Genomic DNA, 27,874 nt, shown 5'->3' on the forward strand with positions numbered 1-27,874 from the left:
AATCAAACCTGGGACCCTTCAGTCCCCAGGCTGAGCCAAACCAGCTCGGGCAAGGCCACCATTCTTTGAAGGCTTCATCCTCATGACATAGTCACCTCCCAAAGGCCCCGCCTCCTAATATTAAAACAGCTAGAGGCCCGATGCACGAAATTTGTGTAAGGGTAGGCCTTCACAGCCCAGGCTGCCTCCTGGCTACAGCTGCCTCCTGGCCCGGCTGCCTTGAGGCCCCGCACCGCCCCCTGCCCGCACCAACCTTGGCCTGGTGCTGCCCGCATCTGCCGCCACCCCCCCCCCCCCCCGCCCAGTTCCCCCATTCCCTGGAGCCCCCCCCCCCACATCGATCACCCCACAGAGGGTGGCCTGGGCCTTCCTCTGAAGGGGCCTATCTCCCCCACCCCCCTTATTGATCGCCTGCAGAGGGTGGCTTGGGTCTCCCTCTTTGGGGCAATCACAGAGCCCCCTGATTGATCGCCCTGCTGGCCTGGGCCACCCTCTTCAGGGCAATTGTGGGGCAATGGTGGGCCCCCTCACCAATTGCATCGCACCCGCCTTGGCTGGCCTGGTGCCAGTGCGTGTCATAGGGTGGTCTCCCGGACGGTCATTCTGCTGTTCGGCCGTTTGGTCGATTTGTATATTACACTTTTATTATTATAGATGAGGGTTAGATTTCAACATATAGTTTTTGTGGAGTCACAGCCTATAGTATGTGGGGCCATTCAGGTCACATCTTTTCTTTGTCTTGGTTGGAGGTCATGTAATTGGCATGAGCTCTGTAGTGGGCCTTCACCCTTTCTCCTCAAAACAACTATTACAGCCCTGGTGGGTTTGGCTCAGTGGATAGAGCCTTGGCCTGCGGACTGGAGGGTCCCGGGTTCGGTTTTGGGATGGAGCCCCAGTAGGGGGCATGCAGGAGGCAGCCAATCAATGATTCGCTCTCATCATTGATGTTTCTAACTCTCTCTCCCTCTCCCTTCCTCTCTGAAATCAATAAAAATATATATATTTTTAAAAACAACTATTACAAGGCAAGGAGGTGAGTCAGATACTGTAGGAGAATAACCTGGTTCACTCTAATTTCCAGGAAAGGAAAAAATTTGCAAGTTCCCTACTTTGTGATCAGTTATAATTGCTAATTACTGGTAGGTGTTGACACTCAGTGTGAAATATTATTTTTTCCAAAAGTAAATACCAATTAAAAAAATATTTTTATTGGTTTTACAGAGAGGAAGGGAGAGGAATAGAGAGTTAGAAACAGCGATCGGCTGCCTCCTGCACACTCCCTACTGGGGATGGAGCCCGCAACCAAGGTCCATGCCCCTGATCAGAATCGAACCCGTGATCCTTCCGTCCACAGACCGACGCTCTATCCACTGAGCCAAACCAGTTAGGGCAGTGGTCGGCAAACTCATTAGTCAACAGAGACAAATATCAACAGCACAACGATTGAAATTTCTTTTGAGAGCCACATTTTTTACACTTAAACTTCTTCTAACGCCACTTCTTCAAAATAGACTCGCCCAGGCCGTGGTATTTTGTGGAAGAGCCACACTCAAGGGGCCAAAGAGCCGCATGTGGCTCGCGAGCCGCGGTTTGCCGACCACAGGGTTAGGGCAATACCAATTTTTTTTGTTACAACCTAAGGATGTCTGGGATCTGATCCCTGTTGGACTTCTCCAACCTCCTAACATTTTACTCCATTACTTTACAAGATTACGCCTTCAGAAAGACTAACGCAGCCCCTGCCGACACCCCCAGTCAGCCCCGATGGTGTCCTATTGAACATGAACAATATCACAGGATGTCACACCGGACGAGGCAAACTGTGACTGTGGTGGAACAAGACGACTCCAGTCACGTCTCAGACACAAGCAAGAACTTGTCAAAGCCACCAAAGGGGCGCACACCCCTCTTTCTAGGGTTACAGGAATGACTGCTGATTATGGAACAACTCCAGCATTAGTCGCTGCTATGGATTGAACATTGTGCTTGTGCGCACACACACACACACACACACACACACACACACATCCATATGTTGAAGCTCTAACCTTAATGTGAGGGCCTTGGGGGTGGGGCCTTCAGAGCTAATTAGGTCACGAGGTGGAGCTCGCATGAACGAATTTAGTGCCCTTATCAAAGGGACCTCAGAAAGCATCCTCACGCCTTCTCCAGGTAAGGACACGTTGAGAACACGTTGCCTACGAACCACACATTGGCACCTTCTCAGACACCTAATCTGCCCGTGCCGTGATCTTGAACTTTTCAGCCTCAGAACTGTGAGTGAAAAAGAAGGAAACATTATCCATCACTGATTGGCTGCCTGCTGCATGCCCCCAACTGGGGATCCAGCCCACAACCTAGGCATGTGCCCTGACTGGGAATCAAACCAGTGACCTCTTGGTTCATGGGTCAACACTCAACCACTGAGCCACACTGGCCGGGCAGAAAACATATAATTTTACACATGAAACACAAACAGGGAAAATCCATGATCCTTGAGAGAATAAAAAAAAACACAAGATGAGATTTATAATCACCCCATTGTTCTGCTAGAAGGTAGTTTTCAATGGCGCGCGCACACACACACACACACACACACACACACACAAAGACTGAAATTTCACTGATTGAAGAGTCAAAAACTGGACATTAAGAAGACCGTCATGGCTAAAATGTGTACATCAGAATTTTAGGCAGGAAACAGCATGGCAGAAAGAGGGTTCAAGGTTGAGTTGTTTGCAAAATAACTAATGACATGTGCAAACCCCATGAAGCCAAACAAGAACAATTTCTAAAGAGAAAAAAAAATTACCAGAGCTATTAGATGGAAAATTCCCAGAGAACATAAAGTGCTTGGACTTGTGCATATTTCCTCCAGCTAGAGTGAAGACACATCCTTTAGTATATAGTATTCAATCAAATCTTCAAAAGTGAAAGAAAATTAGCACTAAAATAAAGGCTATACTAGACCTGTCTTTAAAAAGGAGGCTAATAATAAAAGAGCTGTAAAAATATTGGCACAATATGCAAGTCACTTGACTGCCTTCAAGAAAAATAACCAATGTTCTTTAAAGAAATACAACAAAACCAAGCATTCAACTACCTAAAAGTGACAATGTCCACCACCCAGTGAAAAATTACTAGACATATAAAGAAATATGAACCTGCAACACTTCATAAGAGAAAAACTTTTACTAGATGATGCTCAGACATGACAGAAATGGACTTCACACACAAAGACATTAAAATATTTCTTACAAATATGTTCTATATATTCAAGGATATAAAGGAAAACATTACCATAATAAGAGAAAAAATAAGATTAAAAACTAAAGAACTGTAACTTCTAGAGAAGAAAATACATTAATCTGAAATGCAAATGTCATTGAATGAAATTAACAGCAGGTTCGACATTGTAGAATAATCAATTAACTTGAAGATATACCAATATTTTCTGTTCTAATTGCAGAATAAAGAGGAAAAAATCGGGAGAAAGTTGCACAGATGTTCAAGGCCCTATGAAATAATAGGGGGCCATCTAGCATATGTAAAATTTTTGACCCAGAGAAGAAGGGAGTGAAAGAATAATAAATAAATAATATATTTGTTTATTAAATAAATAAATATTGGCTTCTATTTTTACAAATTGATCATAACTATAAATAGACAGATTCAAGATATTCAACAAACTCCCAACAGGATAACATCTCTCTCTATTTTCCTCTCTTTATTTTAAACACACATGCCAAGCAAATACACACACACACACACACACACACACACACACACACACCATACCAAGGCAGATATTAATCACATCACTTAAACCCAGTAAAAATTAGAAAATATTAAAACCATCCAGATATAAAGACAAACTGCAAACAAAAATAAAAATTACAACAGAATTCTCATTTTATATATATACTAGAGTCTCGGTGCACGAATTCAAGCACCGGTGGGGTCCCTCGGCCTGGCCTGCAGGGATTGGGCTAAAAATTGCTCTCTGACATCTCCTGAGGGGTCCCGGATTTCGAGAGGGTGCATACCAGGCTGAGGGACCCCACCAGTGCACGAATTCGTGCACCAGGTCTCTAGTATGCATATACTAATAAGATCTTTGGTTAATCTCTTCCTGCCCTCTCTCCTCCCCGCTCCCTCCTTCTCTCTGAGATTCATCAGTCTGTCCCATGTTTCCATACCTGTGGTTTCCACTCCTGTGTTGAACATCTGCCCCATGGTGGTGCACATCATAGCTACTGGTTGGACAGTTGAATGGTCAGCTGGTTGGCCAGTCGCTTAGGCTTTTATATATATAGATATGAAAACCAAAAGAAGTTGAAGAACTGAAAGGGAAAAAATATTTTCCTAGAATCCCTCCTTCAAGAAAAACATCTTTCCAAAGCTAATGTAAACAAATATTTTTCCAAAAAAGACCAGCTGGGAAAATTTATCACCAGCATATAAAAAGGTTTTCAGGTTAATGGAAAATGATAGGGAGAGGGAAATGAGAAATATGGTCAAAAGATACAAACTCCCAGTGGTAACATAAATAAGAACTAGGAATGTAATGGTCAACATGATGACTATAGCTAACACTGTTGTACATATATAGAAGAGCCATTAAGAGAGTAAATCCTGAATTCTCATCACAAAGAGAAAAATGTTTTTCCTTCCGTATGTTTTATTGCATCTATATGAGAAGATGGATGTTATCTGAACCTACTGTGGTAATCATTTCACAATATATGTGCCCTGGCTGGTTTGGCTCAGTGGATAGAGTGTCAGCCTGTGGACTGAAGGGTCCCAGGTTCAATTCCGGTAAAGGGCATATGCCCGGGTTGTGGACTCTATCCCCAGTAGGGGATGTGCAGGAGGCAGCCAATCAATAATTCTCTCTCATCATTGATGTTTCTATCTCTCTCCCTCTCCCTTCCTCTCTGAAATCAATAAAAATATATTAAACATATATATACATGTATATATATTTTAAACATATATATATATATACATTTATTTACATATATATATATAAATAAATAAAACTATCATGCTGGGTGCCTTAAACTTGTACACTGATGTATGTCAATTTCCAATAAAGCCAGAAAAGGGGGAACTGATACTACAGAGAAACTTGAATGAATACCCAAAAAATAAAGAGCAAATGAACATGTTACTATGTGTGTATAAATATTAAAAAGTTGATTTTTCTAATTTTAAAAAAATCACTTTAAAACTGTTTACAAATAATATATTATGAGATTTATAACAATAAATTATGGGGTTGAGTTATGGGCTTATCAGAACCACATTCAGGTAAGCACACAGAAGCAAAATATTACACAGAGTATAATGAACATTAACACGGACATCTCTGTCTCCTCACTTGCCCTCCATTCATTGAGAGAGAACTATCAGGAAGAGTCCTGGGAACCAGAGGGGAAGGGTTATTTCTGAATGGGACGCAGGACGGAGTCATCCAGCACCTCCTTGCTCCACAAAGCCGTGGGGCGTGGCTACCAGGATACAGTGGGTAGATGGACCCTCATCACCTGTCAGGGTGCTGGAGCCCAGACCTCAGCACCTCCCTGAGGAAGGGGCTCGGTCACTCCTCGCAGCCGTATCCCCAATGCGAGCCTCTACACCTGTGGGGGAAACAAGTTCTGAAATGACAGATCAGTTCCATGGAGGGTTTGCTCTGGAGAGAACAAGATGTGTGAAGCCACCATGGTGTCTCCAAAACCTTGGAGAAACCTCACCTGGTGGAGTAGATCCAGGCGAGCCCCTAGGTCAGGAGAAAGCCAGCCCTCATGAAGTGCCCACTGAGCAGGGTGAGGACCGGGGGCCAGGAGCCCTGCTGCTCCCCGTAGACCTGGGTGCAGAAACAGGAAACACCTGGCTGGGAGGCGGGGGAGGCGGGTGCGAGGTGGAGGTATGACTTTCCTCAAGTCCACATAGTGCTGATGAATGCCTTCCAACCTCAAAACACGGGTGTCCTGCTAATCCTCACCTGCACATCCATGTTCAGGGAGATGTACAGGAGACCGATAGGTGCTGGGCGTGGCAGGTGAGCGCTCCTCCATCCCCTAAGACCATGTGGGGCGGGCAGCTCCAGGACCCCAGGATCCAAGGGCTTAGAGGGGCTCAAGGTCAGGCTCTCCGGGGACCAGCTCAACCTGGCAGGGCGGTTGCCATCCGTTTCACAGACAGCGCGCGGGGACGGGCCCTCCTAGACTCCCAGGGAGGGGGCATTGCACAGGTCCTCTGGGCAGGAAGGGCAGGGCTGAGGGACCCTTCTCCGATCTGGTCACCCACAGACACAGGAATGGAAAATAGTGTCTCTGAGACAAGCATTGCAAGTGATGGCCAGAAGGTCCATGACGTGAGGTGGGGGAAGGAGAGGCAACCTGGGGATCCCAGAACAGGGCGATGGATGTTTGAGGAAGAGCTGGTTAAATCTAGACCAGGGGGAGCCCACTCTGAGGTGGACTTGAATGTGTGGCCTTGTGCAGAGGTGCTAACACAACATGTCTGATCATCGCGGGCTCATGCACAGGGGATGCTCACAGCCTCTCCCCTGAGGGATGAGGGTGCTATGGTGAGTTCTGAGCAGGGAAGGGACAGGTCACTTCCGGGGTAAGTAGCGATCATTTTGGGGCTCAAATTGTAGCAGGCTGGAGGGGGGGGGTAGGTAGGGAGACTCCAGGGCCTCTCTCACCTGTGCCGTTTCCCCTGAAGACGTGATCGGTCAGGTTCTGTGGACCACCTGGAAGAGAAATCAGTAATTGACCCCCTGCACTAGGATGGGCTGGTCATGAGCAAGGGGGTGGGTCTGGGTGTTCTCTCCACCTTCACTCCAGTCATGTGTCCAAAAACAGTCGCCACGTCTCCTCCACCAGGGCCCTGCCCCACCCTGACACTGAGCCCCAGGGACCCGTGGTCCTGGCTGAGCACTCACACACGTTGAGCCGGATGGTCCTCTTCGTGTTCACCTCAGCTCCAGGGAAGGCCACTCTACAGGTGAGGTTGATGCCATGGTCCTGGGGCCGTGGTGTGAGGTGACCACTGAGGAGTTGAACGTCCAGGGAGGTGATGGTGACCCCAATCCAATAGAATGGAGGGGGTGTCCCTCTCTCACAGGCCCATGGCTCCATATAGGTAACATTCTTGGGGTGCCCAGATTCTAGGAACCCATGGAAGTGGATGTCAGGTGTCCTTGAAAGAGCTGAAGAAAAGAGAGACAGACCCAGGTCCTGGAGGTGGGGTCCCCGGGTGTGCCCCTAATAGCAGCCTCTACCTCTACCTCTACTTCTATCCAGCCCAGAGTCCTGCCCCCATGCCTCCCTGGGGTTTTCCCCAATGAGGTTCCTTCCGGGCCCAGGAGGCCTCAGGACCCATCCATGTGCCCTGTCCTTGATCCCATTCCTTACCCATCACACGTACAGAGAGCTGGTTCTATTTGCCTCATCATGCCGTCGCTCCGCTCTAAAGAAGTATGGCCCTGTGTCCCTTTATGCCCGTTCTACGGGGAGGAAACATTTTTATCTTGGTTTACAAATAGTTCTGACAATATGTGGGCACAGCAAGAAGTGGACTGAGACCCAGTGATAGGGAACCAACCTGAAAGAGCGTGGAGGCGCCGCCACCTAGTGGCCGAATGTCGTCAGTACACTGGGTCTTCATTTCATCCCGGCTGAGAGATGGCCATGAGACCCAATACTCACTGGACAACGGCTGAAGGTTTGAATAATATATTTGTCTGGGAATTTGCCCATTGACTATACAGACCTTGAATTTATGGGTTTTAGGGATTTTCATTACTTTCTGCCTAGTTGCTGCTACGTAGAGTAATGTCTTCTTTATGTTCCCGGACGCTGGTTGCTCTCGCCTCCTATATATATATTTCTGGATTTAACTGAGCTTTGTCAGCTTTAGTGTCCGAATCAAAGAACTAAAAGTTCCTGGTGTTGTTCATGTCTATTGAATATTTTCTCTATTTGGTCTTATCACTTTGTATTTCCTTCCTTCAATTTCCTTTCGGTTTATTTTACTGTTATTTTCCTAAGGTTTTAGAAACAAACTCATTTCTGATATAGACATCTGAAGTTATATATATATTTCTTCCAATAACTACTTTAGTTTTCCACTAAACATTTTATACTTAGTATTTTAAAATATATTTTTATTGATTCCAGAGAGGAAGAGAGAGGGAGACAAAGATAGAAACATCAATGATGAGAGAGAATCATTGATCGGCTGCTTCCTGCATGTCCCCCACTAGGGATCGAGCCCACAACCCCAGCATGTGCCCCTGACCGGAATTGAACCCAGGACCCTTCAGTCCGCAGGTGGACACTCCATCCACCGAGTCAAACCAGCTAGGGCCTTAGTATTTTTATTATCACTTAGTTTTAAATAATTTTATATTTGCATTAATGATTATTTTATCCTTGACTTATTTATAAGGAATTTTATAAATTTCCACTAATATACACAGTTGTGTTTATGACTATGTAATATATTATAAATATAATATGCTTTTGTTATTGATTTCTAGCTTAATAGCCTTGGAATCAGTGAACATATTCTATATTTCAATCCATTGACATATGTTGAAACTTTACTTCATATGGCCCAGTATATCCTATCTAATAAAAGAGAAACATGTAAATTGATCATACCTCCGCCACATGCACAAGCCACGCCCACCAGCCAATCAGAAGCGAGTATGATAATTAACCCAACAAATATGGCGGCAGCCATGGAGCTGGAGCAAGCAGGAGGCTTGGGTTACTCCTGGCGATGGAGGAAGCCAAGCTTCCCACCTGCCCTGGCAGGCCTTAGCCTCCACTCAAAGCTACAAAGTTTCAATTATAGAAGATAAATAAATCCCAACAAAAATGGCGGCGGCCACGGAGTTGGAGCTAGCCGGAGGCTTGGGTAGCCCCTGGTGATAAAGGAGGCCAAGCTTCCCCCTGCCCCCCGCCCTGGCCTGCCCTGGCCTCTGCTCAAGGCTACAAAGTTTCAATTATATAAGATAAATAAATCCCAGATACCAAGGCCTCTGCTTGGGTCGCTGGGGGGCATGACTGGCCTGCAAACCACCACAGGCCCCTTTCCCAGGCCGCCTCACACCCAAGGGAACCTCCACCCTGATCCGGGACACCCTTCAGGGCAAACCAGCTGGCCCCCACCCGTACACCAGGCCTCTATCCTATCTAATAAAAGAATAATATGCAAATTGACCATCACTCTAACACACAAGATGGCTGCCCCCATGTGGTCAAAGGTGAGGGCAGTTGGGAGGGACCAGGTCTGCAAGGAAGGGCAGTTGTGGGCAATCAGGCCAGTAGGGGAGGGCAGTTGGGAAGGACCAGGCCTGTAAGGGAGGGCAGTTGGGGGTGATCAAGCCTGCAGGGGAGGGCAGTTAGGGGTGACCAGGCCAGCAGAGGAGGGAAGTTGGGGGGAACCCAGGCTTGCAGGGGAGAGCAGTTGGGGGGGACCAGGCCTGCAGGGGAGGGCAGTTAAGGGTAACCAGGCCTGCAGGGGGGGGGGCAGTTAGGGGAAATCAGGCTGGCAGGGGAGCAGTTAGGCATCAATCAGGCTGGCAGGGGAGTGGTTAGGGGTGATCAGGCTGGTGGGCAGAAGCAGTTAGGGGCAATCAGGAAGGCAGGTAGGTGAGCAGTTGGGAGCCAGCAGTCCTGGATTGTGAGAGGGATGTCCGACTGCCCGTTTAGGCCCAATCCCGCGTTTAGGCCCAATCAGGATTGGGCCTAAACAGGCAGTCAGACATCCCTCGAGGGGTCCCAGATTGGAGAGGGTGCAGGCTGGGCTGAGGGACGCCCTTCCCCGTGCACGAATTTCGTGCACTGGGCCTCTAGTGATAAAATATTTGGGAATGTTCATTGTGTGTACTCAAATAGATTAGATATATTCTCATCATTGGGACAAGTTTTCTATCTATAGCTGCAGATCAAGTTCCTTAATGATGTTGCTTATATGTAGTATAATAACACATCCTTAGTGATTTTCTTGTCTGTGTGTTTCATCAGTGATTGTAAAATATATATTAAAATCCCCTCTAGGAATGTGGATTAGTTTGTGTGTTTTTTTTTTTAAATGTCAGTTTTTGCTGTATGTTGTCATATCATGTACATTTCAAGTGTTATGCCTTCCTGGTAAATTGAACCTGTAATCATTATGAAGTGGTCCCATTTATCTCCATTAATACCTGTATTGTAAAGTATATATTTTCTGATACTAATATACTTGTGATAGTCGGTATTCCTCAGAAAAAGTCAATCAAAGAACAATCCAGGTTTCACACAGATCTCTTGTAAACAACATATATGCACATTTCCCCCCAGTCTGATCATATTTATGCTTTATTGAGAGAACTAAGTCCATTTGTGCTTAATGCAATTTTTAAAATGTGTATTTGGGTCTAGTTACAGAATCTTATATTTGTACTATATATATGTTCTTCTCTTTTTCCCTCCTCTCTTAATCTTCCATTTCTTTTTTTTCTCTGGTTTGATTGGATAATGTTTCCAGAACCTTTTATACTTCTCCTAATTTGGAGGTGATAAACTTGGGGTCAATTCCTCTAAAAATATCCTTGAGATTACAGCAACAAAATATCAAAATCTAAAGCTTACCATAATATTTCATTTGCTCCTGAATAACATAAAGACTCTATCAAATGTAAATTCTATTTACATGTTCATGAATTATGTTACTATAGAATGGTATTTAAATATTATATTTTATGTTTGACCCCTCTACACATCATTATACTTTAATAGGTCTGGTGCATGAAAATTCATGCACTGGAGGGGTGCGGTGCCTCAGCTTGGCCTGCCCCCTCTCACAGTCTGGGAGCCCTCAGGGGCTGGAGGCAACCCGGTGATCAGGGGAAGGCAACACCCCATCACATCTCTGCTGCTGCCACTGCTGGCAGCACAAGCCTCGGCCGGCCCTGGGCAGCTGGGCAGCTGGCATCCAAGGTTTGCCTGTGCCTTGAGCTGGCCCTGGGCAGCTGGGGGGCTGAGGGGACTGGGGGACTCCAGAGGCAGGTGCGAGAAGCAGCCGAGCCCACCTTGGGGTGGGCCCGGTGTTGCCATGTGCCCGCCACCCCAGCAGGGTTGAGGGGACCGGGTGCCACCACCTTGTGGCTATGGGCGCTGCCATCTTTGAGGGCGTGGTGGTCAATCAGCATATTCCCTCCTTATTGGCTGTGGGCGCCGCCATCTTTTGTGATGGCGTGGAGGTCAATTAGCATATTCCCTCTTTATTAGCTAGGATAATAAGTATTTGTTTCCTTCTGCTCACATATTGGCCACTTTATAATAGTTTCATTCCTTTTTGTATATTTCAGCTTCAATATGGGATCACGGATACCCAAATTATATCTTTTAGCATTTACTTGGAGAAGTTTTTGTTAATGAATGGTTTCGTTTCTGTTTGTATTAAAAATATTTCACCTTCAAGCTTAAAACATAATGTTCAATAAGTAGGACTTCTAAATTAACATTTGTATCTCTCAGGACATATCCTTCCATTGTATTTGGTCTTCCCATATTGTCCCTGAAAAAATCAGCTGTGGGTCTAACTCTGGTCTTTTTAAATGTATTCTGTCTTTTTCTTTTTTTTCCTACTCTTTTTTTGTTTATTTGTTAATTCTCACCCAAAGATATTTTTTCCATTGATTTTTAGAGAGAGCAAAAGGGAGAAAGGGGAGAGAGGAAGAGAGAGAGAAAAAGAGAAACATCAATGTGAGAGAGACACATCGATTGGTTGGGCCAGGGTTTGAACCTGCAATCCAGATATGACGTGCCCTTGACCCAGAATTGAACCTGAGACCCTTCAGTTCTTGGGCAAATGCTCTAACCATTGAGAACACAGGCCAGGGCATTTTTCTGACGACTCTTAAGAATTTCCCCTACTCCTCGGAGTTCATTGATTTTCTTTAGTTTCACAGATGATGTGGAGTCTTGCTTCTCTAAGAGGTAGCTGTTGGGATTGGCATGGGAAAGGAATGTGTGGCTGGTTAGAAATGAGGTTGGTGAGATCAGCTCGGACAGGGTGTGTAGAGCCTTGAACAGAAAGATGAAGTAAATAAACTTTACTTGGGGCGCTCATGAATTCTTCGGAGCAGGTTGTGACACAAACATCGGATGCTGTGGCCTCTGGCACTGACCCCTCCAGGCCAGAGGGGAGAATTGTTAGTAGAAAGTTTGTTGTAACAAAAGTCCTGACACACACATGTGTGCAGAGGTCACAAAAAGCTTTGCCAGCACTTTATTTATTTATTTACTTACTTACTTACTTATTTACTTATTTGTTAATCCTCACCTGAGGATATTTTCCCCACTGACTTTTAGAGAGAGTGGAAGGCAGAAAGGGAGGAAGGGAGGGAAAGAGGGAGGGAGGAGAGAGAGAGAAAGAGAGTTTGAGAGAGAGAAACATCAGTGTGAGAGAGACACATCGATGGGTTGCCTCCCATACAAGCCCCGACTCGGGCCGGGCATCAAACCTGCAACCCAGATACATGCCCTTGACCGAGAATCGAACCCCCCACACTTCAGTGCATGGGCCGGTGCTCTAACCACTGAGCACCCCGGCCATGGGTGTGTTAGTGCTTTTGTTAACTGTGTCATAGGTACTGTTTATTGATCTTTCACAACAGCCTGGTTAGACAGGGATGATTTCCCTGCTTTGCAGAACAGCAGAGAAATAAACCGACTCACTCAACAAGTGGTATAGATGGATTTGAACTCAGTTCCTTCGGACACACATCCTCTGGTCCTTCAGACATACCAGAGGATTCAGACCATTGCCAAGAAAATCGTTCATTTTAAAATAATCAGACACTGAGATTATGGGCTGAAAAAAAAAGTCATGAACTTAACCAGTTGAAGTCCTAAACCCAGTACCTCATCATTTCTCCTTACAGTTCTGCCAAGTTTCCACACAGAGTCTGTAAAGAGATACCTCGGTTCAAGGGAGGTCATTAGGGTGGGCCTTAGTCCAGTGTATCTGGTGTCCTTATAAGAGGAGGAGGTTAGGACACAGAGACACGGAGGGAGGACCGTGTGAGGACGCAGAGAGAAGACGGCCGTCTGCAAGCCGAGCGGAGAGGCCTCCCCAGGCACCGGGCCTGCTGGCACGTGGATCTCGGGTTTTCCGCCTTCGGAACCTGGAGCAAGTAGGTCCTCACTTGTGTGTCTTGATCTCCGAGTACACGGTGTTGGCCTCTTCCGTTCCCTGCGGCTTCAGGTTGTGAAACCTGACGAAAGCGTAGTGGAGCTCCTGTTCCCCGTTGGCGAGGGGGCCAGCATCACCAGGGGCTGGGGGAGCCGAAGGGCTGTCCGTCCAGAACGGGTGCTGATGTGCCTGAGAGGAGAGAAGAGGAAGGGTTCCAAGCTGCTCAGAAGGGTCTGGAAGAGAGTGGCCAAGGGCCGGGCTGAGGTTGGGACTGGCGGGACTTTCATCGTTTACCAGTCCATTTATTTTAAAACTAGAGGCCCAGTGCATGAATTCATGCACAGTTGGGATCTGGCTGGCCTGGCCCCAATGGGGGCGGATTGGGGCCAGGCCTGTCGGGAGGTTGGCCAGCCAGGGCCCCCCCCACCCCCCTCCCACCGCATTGGGGCTGATCAGGGCCAGGCCAGCTGGGGGGAGGGGCCAAGGGCAATTGGCTGGTGGGCCCCACCCCCAATTGGGGTGGGGGGCCTTATTGGGGGTCAGCAGCTGGGGGAGGGGCCATGGGAGGTTGGCCGGCCAGCCTCACCCCTGATTGGTGTGTGTGTGTGGGGGGGGGGCTGATGGGGGCAGAGCTGGCTGGAGGGAAGGGCCACAGGTCAATTGGGGTGGTGGGGGCCCATTGGGGGTGGGGCCAGCTGGGGGGAGGGGCTGCAGGTGGTTAGCAAGTCATCCCCACCCCCTATTGGGGTGGGGGGGGGGGACAATCAGGGGCGGGCCGGCTGGGGGGAGGGGCCATGGGAGGTTGACCTGCCAGCCCCACCCCCTGATTGGGCAGGTGGGCGTCATAGCAACCATTCGTTCTGGTCATCACAGTGTTCAGGTCACTGGCTTATATATATATAGATGTGCAGTCATTGCCCTGGCCAGTTTGGCTCAGTGGATAGGGTCCCCGGTTCGATTTCGGTCAAGGCACCAACCTTGGTTGCAGGCTCCTCCCCAGCCCAGGGCCCTGGTCAGGGCTCGTGCAGGAGGCAACCAATGGACGTGTTTCTCTCACATCGATGTTTCTCTCTGTCTCCCTCTCTCTCCTACTCTCCCTAAACATCAGTGGGAAAATATCCTCAGGTGAGGATTAACAACAACAACAAAAAATGTTTCATCATTGCCCGCCTGGCACGGCTCAGTGGTTGAGCGTTGACCTATGAACCAGGAGGCCATGGTTCGATTCCCAGTCAGGGCATAGGCCCAGGTTGCGGGATCAATCCCCAGTGTGGGGTGTGCAGGAGGCAGCCAATCAAAGATTCTCTCTGATCATGGATGTTTCTATCTCTCGCTGCCTCTCCTTTCTTCTCTGAAATCAATAAAAAATCTATTTTAAAAAAATAAATTAAATTAAATAACCACTTGTGCAATTCCAGAAAGTGTTGGACATCTAACACGGAAATGTCTAAAAGCCCCTCTGGCAGGCAGCATCCAAAAGGGATAATGCTGGAGGGGAGCTACGTCCCGTCACTCACCCCGGAGCCGGAGCCGGAGCCTGGGTTCACATCCTTGTCCACGCTCTGCATTAGCTGGGCTGCTTTTTCCCTGCAGGTCTTCACTCTAAGGAAACAACCCCAGGCCTTTCAGCCTTGCTATTTGGGGCAGGAATGGGCGGACCACCCCTAGTCTATAGGAAGAGCACGTGATGAGGCGGGTGAGTCCTGTCTCCAGGTGCTCCCCCCACCCAAGTGCCAGACATGGAGTAGTTGGGAAGAGACCCCAATCTACCTGGCCCAGTCGATTGCAGGTTGTTTCATGCCAGCGCTCGACCTCCCTTCCCTGGCTCCTGGCTTTCCCACCAGCCCGGGCTCCTCCAGCTCAGGTTTTCTGTGATCCCCAGACCTTAAGTCCTTCCCCCCCAGACCCCTCCCTCTGTCCCTGGAGCTCACTCCCACCTGAAGACGAGACAAAGGCAGAGAGAAAGCAGGGCCAGGGCCATGATGCCAGCTCCCCCAAATACTCCCAGGACTCCACCGGCCCTGGATTCCGGTTTACCTGTAGGTAATTGGAGATTGGTGTAAATTCTAACCCCAAACTGGCCATTTCTGTCTCTGTCTGGCCCGTAAGTGGACCCGCTCTCCGTCCAGGACTCAGTCACTCGGCACTCTGTCTCCTCGTAGACCCTGGACCAGACCCTTCCCCTCCACACTCCCCTTCCCCGACCTCAGGACTGAGGCTCTTACACATCAGCCACTCCCGTCCAAGCCTTAAAATGCCTCTTTTCCAAGCTCCCTCTCTCTGGGGCTGTTATGGCTTAAATTGTGTGCCCCCAAAATTTGTATGTTGCAGTCCTAACCCTCCGTACCCCCCACCACCCCACCATGCCTCAGAATGTGACCTGAGCCTTAACCGGTTTGGCTGGGTGGATAGAGCATCGGCCTGAGGACTGAAGGGTCCCAGGTTCAATTCCTGTCAAGGGCGTGTACCTTAGTTGCAGGCACATCTCCAGTAGGGGGCATGCAGGAGGCAGCTGATCAATGTTTCTCTCTCATCGATGTTTCTAACTCTCTATCCCTCCTCCTTCCTCTCTGTAAAAAAAAAATCAAATATATTTTATTGAGTTTTTACAGAGAGGAAGGGAGAGGAATAGAGAGTTAGAAACATCGATCAGCTGCCTCCTGCACACCTCCTACTGGGGATGTGCCCGCAACCAAGGTACATGCCCTTGACCGGAATCGAACCTGGGACCTTTCAGTCTGCAGGCTGACGCTCTATCCACTGAGCCAAACCAGTTAGGGCAAAGTATATATATATTTTAAAAAGAATGTGACCTGATTTGGAGATAGGGTCTTTACAGAGGTGACCGTTACAATTTAGGTCACTAGGGTGGGCCCTAAATCCAACAGGACTGGTGTCCTCAGAAAATGGGGGAATTTGCACACAGACATGCACAGGGGGAACGCCAGGAGAACATGAAAGCAGAGACTGGAGTGATGCTTGTATAAGCTGAGGAACACCAAAGATTGCCAGAAACACTTCCCCGCCCAGAAGTTAGGGGAGACCTGCAACACACCCCCAGCCTCAGGACTCAACCCTGCTGACACCTTGACCTCGGACTTCCTGTCTACAGAACTGTGAGCCAACAAGTCTCCCTGACAAAGCCTCCATGGTGGAGGTACTTGGTGATGGCAGCTGGGAACCTACTACAGAGTCCTGGCTCCTCCTCCCCAGGAATCACCCCCCTCAGCAGACCCCAGGCAGCAGCAGGACACCGGCTCTCTGGGCCTCATGAACAGTGAAGGAAGTGGCAACTGAGTCTGAGACCAGCCTGGAGCCCCACCCTCCACCGTGAGGCTCAGGGAGCTGTTGGCCCAGGGCCCCTGCAGAGCTGGAGGTGACCCTGTAGGAGGCGTTGCCATGGTTCCCCAGCCGCCAGTGCAGGGAAGGGGCTGGCTGGGCCCGGGAGGAGCAGCTGCAGTGCAGACCCTGGTCCTCCCAGGAGCAGGAGGGTCCCAGCAGCTGGGGGCGGGGGTCTGGGGGTCTGTGGGGAGCAAGGAGAAGGGTCCGTGGTGCCTCTGCCCTCCCAGGACCCAGGTGACCTGCCCCTGGGAGCCCCTCATCCCCTCCTACCCCCCAACTCACAGTGCACAGAGAGGCTTAACAAGACAGGGAGGGAGCCCAGCAGGTTCTGAGCTCGGCAGATGACTTTGCCTTCATGCTCCCTTTGCATCTCAGACAGCTCCAGGAGCCCTGGTGCTGAGGGCTGCCAGGGGCTCAGGGCTTGTTCCTCCAGCACCAGCTCAGGTGACACCACCCACTCCCAGGACTCAGTCTCCCCTCTTCCCACCTCTTTGCAGAACCCACTGTCGGTTCTATTCAGGCAGGAGATGGAGGGCCCTGTCCTAGCAATCACCCTGTCCCCGTTCAGCCCCCTCCCCAGCTCCACCCTCTCTCTGACCCACTCCCTTCTCCCTAAGCCTCTGACCTCAAAAGGTCCCTTACCTGGCAGCCGCAGGACAGAGGCGCTCTGGGCACCTAGGACATTCCTAGCCTCACAGCTGAGTCTGAGGTCGGGGCTGAGCCCCAAGCGGAGGCTCAGGGAGCTGTTGGTCCAGGGCCCCGCTGAGCGGGAGGTGACCGCGTGGGAGGCGTTGCCATGGTTCCCCTCCAGCAGCCCCGCCCCCAGCCGCCAGCGCAGGGAGGGGGCCGGCTGGGCCCTGGAGGAGCAGCTGCAGTGCAGACCCTGGTCCTCCCAGGAGCAGGAGGGTCCCAGCAGCTGCGGGGGGTCTGTGGGGAGCGAGGAGAGGGGTCAGCGGTGCCTCTGCCCTCCCCGTTGGTTGGCAGTTAGACAGACATGAGCAGAGCAAGGACGATGGGCCAGGTATAGAAAATCGCCAGGGCAGGAAAACCCCGGATGCAAGGCAAAGGGCAAAACTGGGAAGCCAAGGACCTCACCCCAGGGTGACCTCTCTGTTAGGTCTGATCAAGTAATGGAATCGATACCCCTCCCCCGGGAACTGGCTTTGCAGGCCATTTCGCTATGGACATTCCCTTTGCGGAGACCACATTTCACTTGCGGTGAGCACATTCCATGATCTCCCCTCCTTTAAAAGCCGCCGACTCCCGTCCCTGGGTGCTGGAGCCATCCAGGCTCAGCCGCCTGGCGTGCGGGTGATCGAAGAAATCCGTGATCCCTCACCACCCTGGCCTCGTGCGTTCCTCCTTCGGCGACCTAACACTTTCCTCCTTTAGCATATCGCTGGTCATGCGGTTCGGACCCTTCCCTGACCAGTCCTCCCCGGGCCTGTTGCTGGTCATGGGGTCTACGGAGAACAGCCCTTGAGCATGAAGCCTTCAGGACAATGAGGTTCTGAACTCTGTCAAATTCGAGGCCTCGGTTGTGTTTCAACTGCAGGCCCGGAACAGCAGCAAAGCCAGGAAGGGACACCACGGCTGACCTCGGGACCAGCTGCAGTGACCAATGACCCTCTGCCCTGGACTCACCAATCAGTGGACACCGTGAGCCTGAAAGGACACACCCTGGAGAGCTGATGAACATTCTATTGGGATACCCCTCCCAATGCCAGACCCCCAAATAAACACCTTCAAGACGGGGACCCAGTGTGCTGGGGGGCACACTGGGCCGCCCCCCGCCCCCACTGCTTCACACACACACACTCACACACACACACACACACTCACACACACAGACATTAACTTTATTCCTCTCTATCCTAAGCGCCAAGGGCCCCTTCCTTAGCCTCTGTAACTTGCTTTCTAAGCCCCTTACTTCTACGGATCCCTTCTTCTACCTCTCTGACTTTCTAAATAAACTTCCATTTATACTTTGAGTCTTGGCTCTGAATTCTTCCTTAGCCAGAACTCAAGAACTGAGGTTGCTGAACCAAGGTTCGGTCAGGCCCCACCAGTCTAACACCTGTTGCCATTCTCAGTGCTGCCAACACCAGGACCTGGGTGTGCTGCCCCTTGGGTAACCCAGCGCCCCCCCTCCCCCAATTCACAGTGCACAGAGAGGCTTGGAAAGGCAGGGAGGGAGCCCAGCAATGTTCTGAGCTCTGCAGATGAATTCACCTTCCTGCTCCGTTTGCATCCCAGGCAGCTCCAGGACCCCAGGGTCTGAGGGCTTTTCCCTCCCAGCATGACACCTCCCACTGCCAGGACTCAGTCTCTCCTCTTCCCACCTCCTTGCAGAACCCGCTGTAGGTTCCCCTTGGGCAGGAGATGGTGGGCCCTGTCCTAGCATCACTCCTGTCCCCCCGCAGTCCCCCTCCCCCAGCTCCACCTTCTCTCTGACCCACTCCCTTCTCCGTGGCCTCTGCCCCCAGCAGGCCCTGACCTGGCAGCAGCAGGACCGAGGCGCTCTGGACCCCGTGCACATTCCGGGCCTCGCAGCTGAGTCTGAGGTCTGGGCTGAGCCCCTCGCGGAGGCTCAGGGAGCTGTTGGTCCAGGGCCCCGCTGAACTGGAGGTGACCACGTGGGAGGCCGTGGGAGGCGTTGCCATGGTTCCCCTCCAGCAGCCCCGCCCCCAGCCGCCAGCGCAGGGAGGGGGCCGGCTGGGCCCTGGAGGAGCAGCTGCAGCGCAGACCCTGGTCCTCCCAGGAGCAGGAGGGTCCCAGCAGCTGCGGGGGGTCTGTGGGGAGCGAGGAGAAGGGTCAGCGGTGCCTCTAATCTCCCCAGAACCCAGCTGTCCTGCCCCCTGGGGCCTCCCCACTCACAGACCACGGAGAGGCTGAGAGAGACACTTGGGGAGCCCAGCTGGTGCCGAGCTTGGCAGGTGAACTCCCCTTCCTGTGCAGGCCCCACGCGAGGCAGCTCCAGGATAGCGGTGCTGGAGATGGGGGTGGCGTTCAGGCCTGGGGACCCCCGGAACCAGCTCAGCTTGGCAGGGGGGTTGCTGTCAGCCACACAGAGCAGCCTCAGTGTCTCTCCCTCCAGGATGGAAAGGGGTGTGGTCTGCAGAATCTTGAGGACTGAGAGAAAGAGAGAGAGAGAGGAGCTGAGAGAAATGGGGTGGACAAAGCTAGGGTCTCTCCTCCTTGCTATGTCCACACTAGCTCTGAGGAGAGGACCAGCACTGTCCTGGCCTCAGGCCTCCGGAACGGGCCCAAAGTCGCCCAGGCTGCCTGGCATTTGGAGGACAGCGGGCTGGGAATATGAAAAACAAAAGCAGTGATGGGCCAAAGAGGAGGTAACGGAACAGGAGGAGGCAAAACTTCAGAGAGGAGGGTGAAGCAAGAGGGATGCAAGCTCCTTTTTATTTAGCCACAGAGAGCTGTGGGTGAGCAGAAGATCAGAGAGTTGAGGTGTGGGGAGGAACCTTCCATCTGTCCTCAGTAGCTGGCCTCCCCTATATATCCCACGTAGACCCTGGCCCGTTGGAGCTCTGAGCCCACCTAGACCCTGTGCCCATCCCCGCCCTGAGAGCAGAGACCCCTTCCTACCTGTGCTGTTTCCTTGAAAGATGCTGATGGCCATGTTCTGTGGAGCATCTGGGACAGAAGGACATGGCAGCCTCAACATCCATGGAACCAGGAAAGGGGGTTCCCTTCTTGGTGGACTGTCAGGACCCCAATTTCAAGCCCTGACCCAGCTCTTCCCTGGCCACAACCCCTTAGGGACCCGGGAGTCCTGGCCCAGCACTCACAGGCCACATAGAGCCGGATGGTTCTCTCCACATTCACACCAGTGGCAGGAAAATGCACCTGACAGGTGAGGTTGGTGCCGTGGTCCTGGGGCCGTGGGGTGAGGGTGAGCACGGAGGAGAGATGATGAGACCTGAGGCTCAGGGAGCTGTGGGCAGCTGATGTCCAGGAGAAGATGGGGGCCGTGCCCTCCTCACAGGCCCAGGGCACATAACAGGTCAATTGCTTGGGGCGGCCGGACTCCAGGGTCCCCGGGATGAGGATCTCAGGTTTGTGGGTCAGGGCTGGAGTGAAGAGAGAGATGGTTAGGACCCCTCGGCATGTCAGCCTGCCCCAGGGTTTTATCATGGCTGTCCCCACCCCAACCTCAGGGACTTTCATTTTTCCATTTCTGGTACCTGACACCCGGGGGTCTTTCTTTGGGCCCCTACCATACCTGTCACTTTCAGAGAGAGCATTTTATCTTCATATGTATGTTCATAGAGTCTATTTTCTATATGAAGGTAGTACGTCCCACTGTCCCTCATGTTGACATCTCTGATGATCAGGGAGCAGTCCTTGGACTTGGGGTCCCTGAGGAGCAAGAACCGGCCCTGGATCCTCTCCTGTAGCTTCTTTTCTGGATCGTTTGTGGCCACTAAAAGATCATCTTTTCTATTCCCTTCTTTCTTGAACCAATACAGATAGGTGGATCCACCGATACTCCAGGAGTAGAAAAACTTACACCGCACTAAGACACACAGACTCTCCTGCACTGTCACAGACTCCTTTAGTTCCAGCCGGTAGCTTGAATCCTTAGCCAGGGCTCCTAGGGAGAGAGAAAAACTCAGCCTGGAGCTCCAGGGCCTCCCCCGAGTGGGCTGCCCTCTCCCCTCGGCCCACTCACCTCCCCACAGCACGGGCGGCAGCAGCAACAGCAGCCTCAGTAACATCTCTTCCTCATGCCCTGGCCCAGTCTGTCTCCTCGGTTCGGGTCCCTCTGCGAGAGAGTGGAAAGATGCAGATGAGGGAGGGCAGAGAAAGCTTAGACAGGAAGCCTGTGGTGAGAACCAAAGGTCACAAGCCCAGAAGAAGGAACCTCAGATTCAGAGAGTCTGCTATGATTGACTCTTTGAAATCATCCAGCCCCATTTCTGCCTGTGGCAAATGAACCCTGAGGCTCAGAGGAAGCGAGAGGCTTGTCCAAGTAAGATAGCAAGGACGGACGAGAGCCCCCATGTCCTGGGTCCATGGGCAATCACCTGCACTGGAAAAGCTGGTCCCACCTGGCCAGGTCCCTGACAGTCATGGCCTTAGGACTCTCATGGAGGTGGCCTGCTAGGGATGGGTCTCAGGATAGCCAATATGGGCACCAGTAGCAGTAAAGGGTCTAGAGGAGGCAACAAAAACACCACATACCACCACTCATTTCCTTCATTCATGCCTTTGCAAACTAACCAAAAAAAAAAATTTTTGAACCAGTCCTGACCTTCAACTAGTTCAAGCAGTGAGGGAAGACAGACCAGCTGATGGGCTAGAGCTTTATCTGAAGGTAATGGGGAAACCGTAGAAGATTCTTAAACAAGAAAGGAGCAGGGTCATATAGGTATCAACATGGTCTCTCTGAGGCCAGGGTAGGGAAAGAGGTGGGAGAGAGAGGCAGGAGGTCAAGAGGCCAGAGATCAAGACTATTGTGGTTGCTCAAGAAGGTGAGAACCAAATCTGCATGTTTTGGAGGAAAGATCTGATGTGAAAGACACTTTGAGGAAGTGAAATTTGAAGGGAGGTGTGACGGGTGTGGGAGGGAGGCACCTAGAGTGACTCCCAGAGCCCTGACAAAAGTAACAGGGGGGGTGGGGGTACCATCTCCAAGAGCACAGTAAATGGGCAGAGCTGGGCTGAGAAGAAAGTTGTAGGAAAACAGTAGACTTGGCCTATGGGGCTCTTTCCTGGGGACCCTTGGCTACGTGTCACATTCAGAGACAGTGTCATATATGGGGAGTCATGGTTCACGTAATCTCTTTCTATCCTGAAGTATTCCCACTTCCCCACATCTTGGAAAATCTGATGCTCAGAGAGCAACTGTGGGTCCTTCGGTCCCCCAGGTGGTGGAATGGGCCCCAGGTTCTCTCACCCAGGTTTTGATAGGGCCTGTGGCCAGAGGGGGGATGATGGTGTCTGTGGGCCACCTCCAGGATATGAAGGTGGTTGTGGAGTGGGCTAACCCATGGGTTGGACCGGAGAATGGGACAGGAGGCAGAGGCAGGCTCTCCTTTGCTGTGTCACTGACTGCAGATCACACACTGTTCCTGCAATATCCTCCAGGGACCAGTCTCTGACTGAGCCCCGCCCGGAAACGTCTTGCACAGACCTCAGTAGCCCTCACAGCTGTGGCCACTGTGGCATTGGCATCTCTGGGCTGCAAAGAAATAGTCCAGATTCCCTTGACACCATCTGACTCTCAGCCTGGAGGTGGGGGCAACTGCTGGGTGTCTAGAGACTCTTTCTGGATGGAAATGTATGGTTTCTGCCCCAAACTTCTCCCTTCAGCAGAAATACCCGTCTCTCCCTTGGGCCACTGCAGGGGAAGCGAAAGCTGAGCTCTCCTCCCCCTGGACCACAGCAGGGTGGACCCTTCCCTCCTCTTGGACCCTGAAACCCTGCCTCTCACCTCCTGAAGACCAACACCCACTTCCCTCAAGACAGATGTGTAATTTGAGGGTCAATTTCCTTCCGAAAGCTTTCTTGGAGGCCCTCTCGTGGGGACAGAAGAGTGGGATTCCAAGACTCTTCTGGGACTAAATCCTCTCTGTGCAGAACCCTTCCCAGGGCTGGAGCACCCCAGGTGCCCCAGGAAACATTGGATGAACACTCTTTAAAAAATTTTTTTAATTGATTTCAGAGGGGAAGGGAGAGAGAGAGAGAAACATCAATGATAAGAGAGAATCATTGATGGCTGTCTCCTGCATACCCCACACTGGGGGTTGAGCCTGCAACTGGGGTGAAGAGCAGAAGTACATTCTACTACATGCTCTTTGACACCCTTTGACTATATGAGACCATGCAAATAACTTGCCGGGGGCGGGGGGAAATAATTAAAGTGAAAATATTGTAAACTGAAGAGGTGAGGCTGGGTGAAGAGGTGCAATCAAGAGGGGTCTTCAAAGGCAACGTCTGATCTTTGAATTTGGCTCCTGGGGAGGCAGCTGAGAAGTTTAAGAAGAAGTCAGCTGCCAAAACAAAAGATCCCTTCAAGTGGTCCATAGAAGTGAGGATGCAAAGTCTCCATAAGATTTGACAAGAAGGTCTTTGTTATGGTGGTGAGAGGAGGGGCTGATAATTGGGGACAGGATCTAGGGTGCTTCCTAACCTCTATACTCTGCATTCCTGACCTCAGCCCTCCTACCACTCAAGCTCTGAGATTTCGACTCTATTCTGAGGTGCCGTGGACACCTCGTCCCTCCATCACACCATTGCAGAGGAGAAGGTCTCTCCTGCCTGTATTATTTCCACGGAAGACACCGATGGTCAGGTTCTGTGGAGCATCTGAATTCAGAGGGCAGTATGTTCCTCTTCAGTTTTGAAGTTAGTTTCCATTTTAGCGTCCCCTTGGCCCCCTGCCCCTGTCGGAATCCAGGCCTCAGTTCCATCTGCCTCAGGCCCTGACTCTCTTGTTGTTATTACTCACAATAACCCAGAAGTTGTGGCCCAAACTCACAAGGAGACAATGGGCTGCATGGGTAGCTCTGTGGTCACATGGGACCTCAGTAAGGTCAACTGGTAGGTGACATTGGTGTCGTGGTGCCAAGGGCTATGGGATTGTTGGCAGCAAAAACAGCACCAGGTATTAGGCCTCGGTTCAGCAAACTCAGTTCAAGGGTTCTGGCTAAGAGAAGAATTCAGAGCCAAGACTCAAATGATAAGAAGGAATGTATTTAGAGAGACATAGAAGTAGGAGAAGTGGGCTCAGGAAACAAGTTACAGAGGCAAAAGAATGGCCCTGAGAGCTTCAGAGAAAGAGAGGCAAGGAAAATGCACCTTGTGCTCAGAAGAGAGTGAGAACCCTGGGGAAAGAAGGGGCAGGAGGAAGGCATGGGTGTGCTGGTAGAGAGTGTGATGGGGGCTTTTTTTCCATCCTGAGGGCTTCTCTGGAGGACTCAGGGGAGGATCTCAATGCAGCTGGTCCTGAGGGCAGCCATGGCGTTGCTCTGTCTGGTTTTTCTGCCTTTCTGGGCCTGAAGTTGAAACACAGATGAAGCCTAGATGTCATCTATGGGGTTAATGGGTCATGTGAGGGCTTGAAGTTTTGCCCATTGCTAGGCACCTGGGGCTCTCCGCCCTGGTGACCCCCTGCACCTGGCCTATCTTTCCCACTCTGCTCCTGCCTATCTGACTGCCTACTACAGGATGATGGTGACCTCTGACAAGTGAGCTGTTCCAGGACCCAAGGAGATAAGCGTGTCCCATATCCAGAAGAAGGTATGGGGTTTCCTCCAATTACAGGCTGCTGGCATGGAGCAGATCAGGGTCCCAGGTTGGCCAGACTCTAGAAGTGCTGCGACTTGAGTGTCAGGTGTCTGGGTGAGGTCTGGGAAGGACAGAGGAAGAAACTCAAGACACAGAGAGGGGACTCCAAGGTGTGACTGGAAGTGGCCTCTGCACCAGCCCCCAAAATACCTCCTCTCTGAGCCTCGGCTTCTGGGCACACCTACCCTCACTTTGATCCCTGCCCCTACACTATAAGCAGAGGCCCTGTCCTACCTGTCACATTCAAAAACTCTGTCTTATACTTGAAAGTAAACTTCACAACAGGTCCCCTCGAGGCAGGAAATTTAGAACAGGGAACAAAGGCCTCAAGCTCTACCCCTCCCCTTTTCTGTTTTGGCCAGAACATCAAAGAGGAGATCTTCACTGACCTGTTCCCCACGTCCCCTTCCCAAATTTCCTATAATTGAGAAGATTAAGAAAGGAGGGAGGGAGGGAGGGAGGGAGGGAAGAAGAGAGAGAGAGAGAGAGAGAGAGAGAGAGAGAGAGAGAGGAGAGAGAAAGAAAGGGAGAGAAAAAGGAAGAAAGAAAAGAAATGGCTATCTGAAAGAAGGGACAAGGACAAGCTGTCTTCAGCAGTCACCCCACCAGCATCAGAAGCCAGGCACGACCCTATCCACCGCCCCCCTTGCCCACATTTAATAAAAACCTTCCACCCAGACCCCATTGATGTATTCCATTCTCAGAGGTCGCCCTCTCTCACTTCTTGAGAGAGTGCAAAGCATACTATCGCTATAATAAATTTACTGTGCTTTGCTAAATCCTTCTGTCATGCTCTCGAACCCTTTCTTGGGCTGTGACAAGAACCTGGACCCCAACATCCGGTTGAGGCCTCCCTTGGCCTCCCCGGGTGCCACCCAGCATCACCCTCTCCAACAGAAATAAGTACACCCTGCCATCTTCCCTCCTGGCATCTCTGATGTTCAGGGAGCAGGTGTTGGTCGGGGGGTCCCTGAGGTTATGGAAGCAGCCCAGGGTCCTCTTTTGCAGCTTCTGACCTGGTTGGTTTGTTTGAGAATCCTAGTGTACGTAGGCCCCTTCCAGGAAACAGAAGATGGAAAGTGGGTCCGAGTGATTCCATCTGGAGGTAGGAAAAGGTACAGGTCACCAGGACATGCAAGCCCTCCTGCATGGTGACGGGCCCTGGTGTCTGCAGCTCATACCCTGCATGGTCCTCCAGGGACACTGTGGAGAGCCCCACATTTATCTCTGGGACATTTAGCTTCAGACGCTCCCCACCCTCCTCTGCCCCAGCCCACTCACCTTCCCATCGCAAGGACAGCAGTAGTAGCAGGTGTGACATCTCTAAGACCGGAGGGCCTATTCACAACTCCTTAACACCATCTGATTAGCCCTTCCTGGCAGACATCTGGCATCTATTTGTGGGTTTTGCCCCAAACGCTCCTCTCCGACAGGAACACCCAAAACCACTGCAGGGGAAGTGAAGGCTTAGCGTGGTTCACCCCAGGGACACTTCACAAGGGAGCTCTGTTGCTTTCACTTCCTCACACAGACACCTCCTCCTGGAGACCCTTCTCCACCTTCCCTCGGGGGGGAGCCAGGAATTCAGGTAATTTTCCCATCATGCAAGGGACTCACCTGGGACCAAATCCTCCCATCCCACGCTCATTCTCAGCCCAGGTCTGGGCATGTAGGAAGCCTTGTGAAGCACTGGCCAAAGCTCCTACACTCCTCTTGTCACAGGCCGAAGGTTCGTGTGCCCAATGCTTCAAAACAAAGGCCAATATTCAACAGATCAGAGTTTTGGAGGGTCATGAAGGAAACGTCCAAACCTGTAAGAATTTTTATGAGTTTATTTGAGCCAAACTGATGATAATTGCCGGGAAGCAAAAGCTCAACGGATTGAGAAAGTGCTCCAGAGAATGGCAGTTTTGTAGTTTATATGTTACCATCAAAGGAGGAGGCATAAAAAAGGGTTACACGAAATTCATTGGTGATAAACTAGGAAGGTGGGAGAAAGCAAAGTGGGGAATTCTCTGAGATTGGATGAAGAAAAGAATAAAATGAAGAGACAAATACTTCCTTTGCATTGGCGGGTACAGGATAGTTAACATTTACAGCACATGGAGATGGTATTGGGGCAACAAGATAACAATGAGGGTTTCATGGTCTCCTGCTCTAGTGAGAGAATGTGCTCTGAGGGGTCTGGAAAAAGAGGGATTACTCTGACATTCCAAAGGTCTGTTATTGCAGATGCAAAAAAAAAAGACAATAGACAAACTTATTTAAGGAAAAGATTAATCTTTGTCAAGGAAGATATCTGTCTAGGACATGACTATCCACCATGACTCGCTTTTAGTTAAGAAGTTTTCATTTCAGACCATCCTGTGTGGTTACTTTAGGTTTCTGAGTTTGTAAGGCTACCGCGCAGGCCTTCCCTGAGCTTGTCAGGTTTAATATGTGGCCCCTTTTTCATCCATAGGTTCAAGGAGGAGCCTGCCTCACACACACACCCTCCTTGGGTTTCCCCACAAGCTCTACCTTTGTGGTGTGGTTTTCCTTTCCCAGAGAGGACCAAGATAGCCTTACCATCTGCTGCTCTCACTGCCCCAAACCCCCTCCTGTGCCTCCTCCTCAGACCTTTTCTCAGATTTTATAGTCACATAAACTCTTGCAGCAGGTCCCAAAGATTCATCCTTTTCACACATCATCCAGCTCGATCCATTGAGACCATGACAGCTTCCTTCCTCATCCTACCTCCCTTGACCCAGTAGACTCCGGGCCTGCTAAGCTGTCTCACTGAAAACCATCTGGCTTGTGTTACATGAAGCCACAAGTTCCCTTCTGAACATATGAGCTTCCTGAGCCAGGGAATGTGGTAAGACTCAGAAACAGCCAGATGAAAGAGATGCATAGGGCAAGGTATGGGGAAAGGGCACAGGGCTTCCATGCTCTTTCCAATCAGGTGCACCACGCTCCCCAATCTCCCTGTGTTCACCAGCCTGGAAGCTTCCAAACCCTGTCCTCCTGGGTTTTTACA

At 50.7% G+C, this 27,874-nt stretch overlaps 1 protein-coding gene across 1 annotated transcript; it reads right to left on the reverse strand.

Annotated features, from left to right (window-relative positions):
• Nucleotides 1-5,782: 5,782 nt before the first annotated feature.
• On the reverse strand, nucleotides 5,783-21,281 carry LOC307116136 (sialic acid-binding Ig-like lectin 5; the record flags this gene model as incomplete). Its single annotated transcript, XM_079799812.1, is given in 13 exon segments — nucleotides 5,783-5,869; nucleotides 7,618-7,690; nucleotides 13,217-13,392; nucleotides 14,721-14,805; nucleotides 16,526-16,718; nucleotides 17,188-17,472; nucleotides 19,043-19,194; nucleotides 19,196-19,337; nucleotides 19,423-19,677; nucleotides 20,149-20,196; nucleotides 20,352-20,633; nucleotides 20,786-21,157; nucleotides 21,236-21,281. Coding segments are annotated over 13 exon segments (2,196 nt in total).
• Nucleotides 21,282-27,874: the final 6,593 nt, after the last annotated feature.

This window comes from Cnephaeus nilssonii (assembly GCF_951640355.1).
Source record: "Cnephaeus nilssonii genome assembly, chromosome: 20".
NCBI classification, from domain to species: domain Eukaryota; kingdom Metazoa; phylum Chordata; class Mammalia; order Chiroptera; family Vespertilionidae; genus Cnephaeus; species Cnephaeus nilssonii.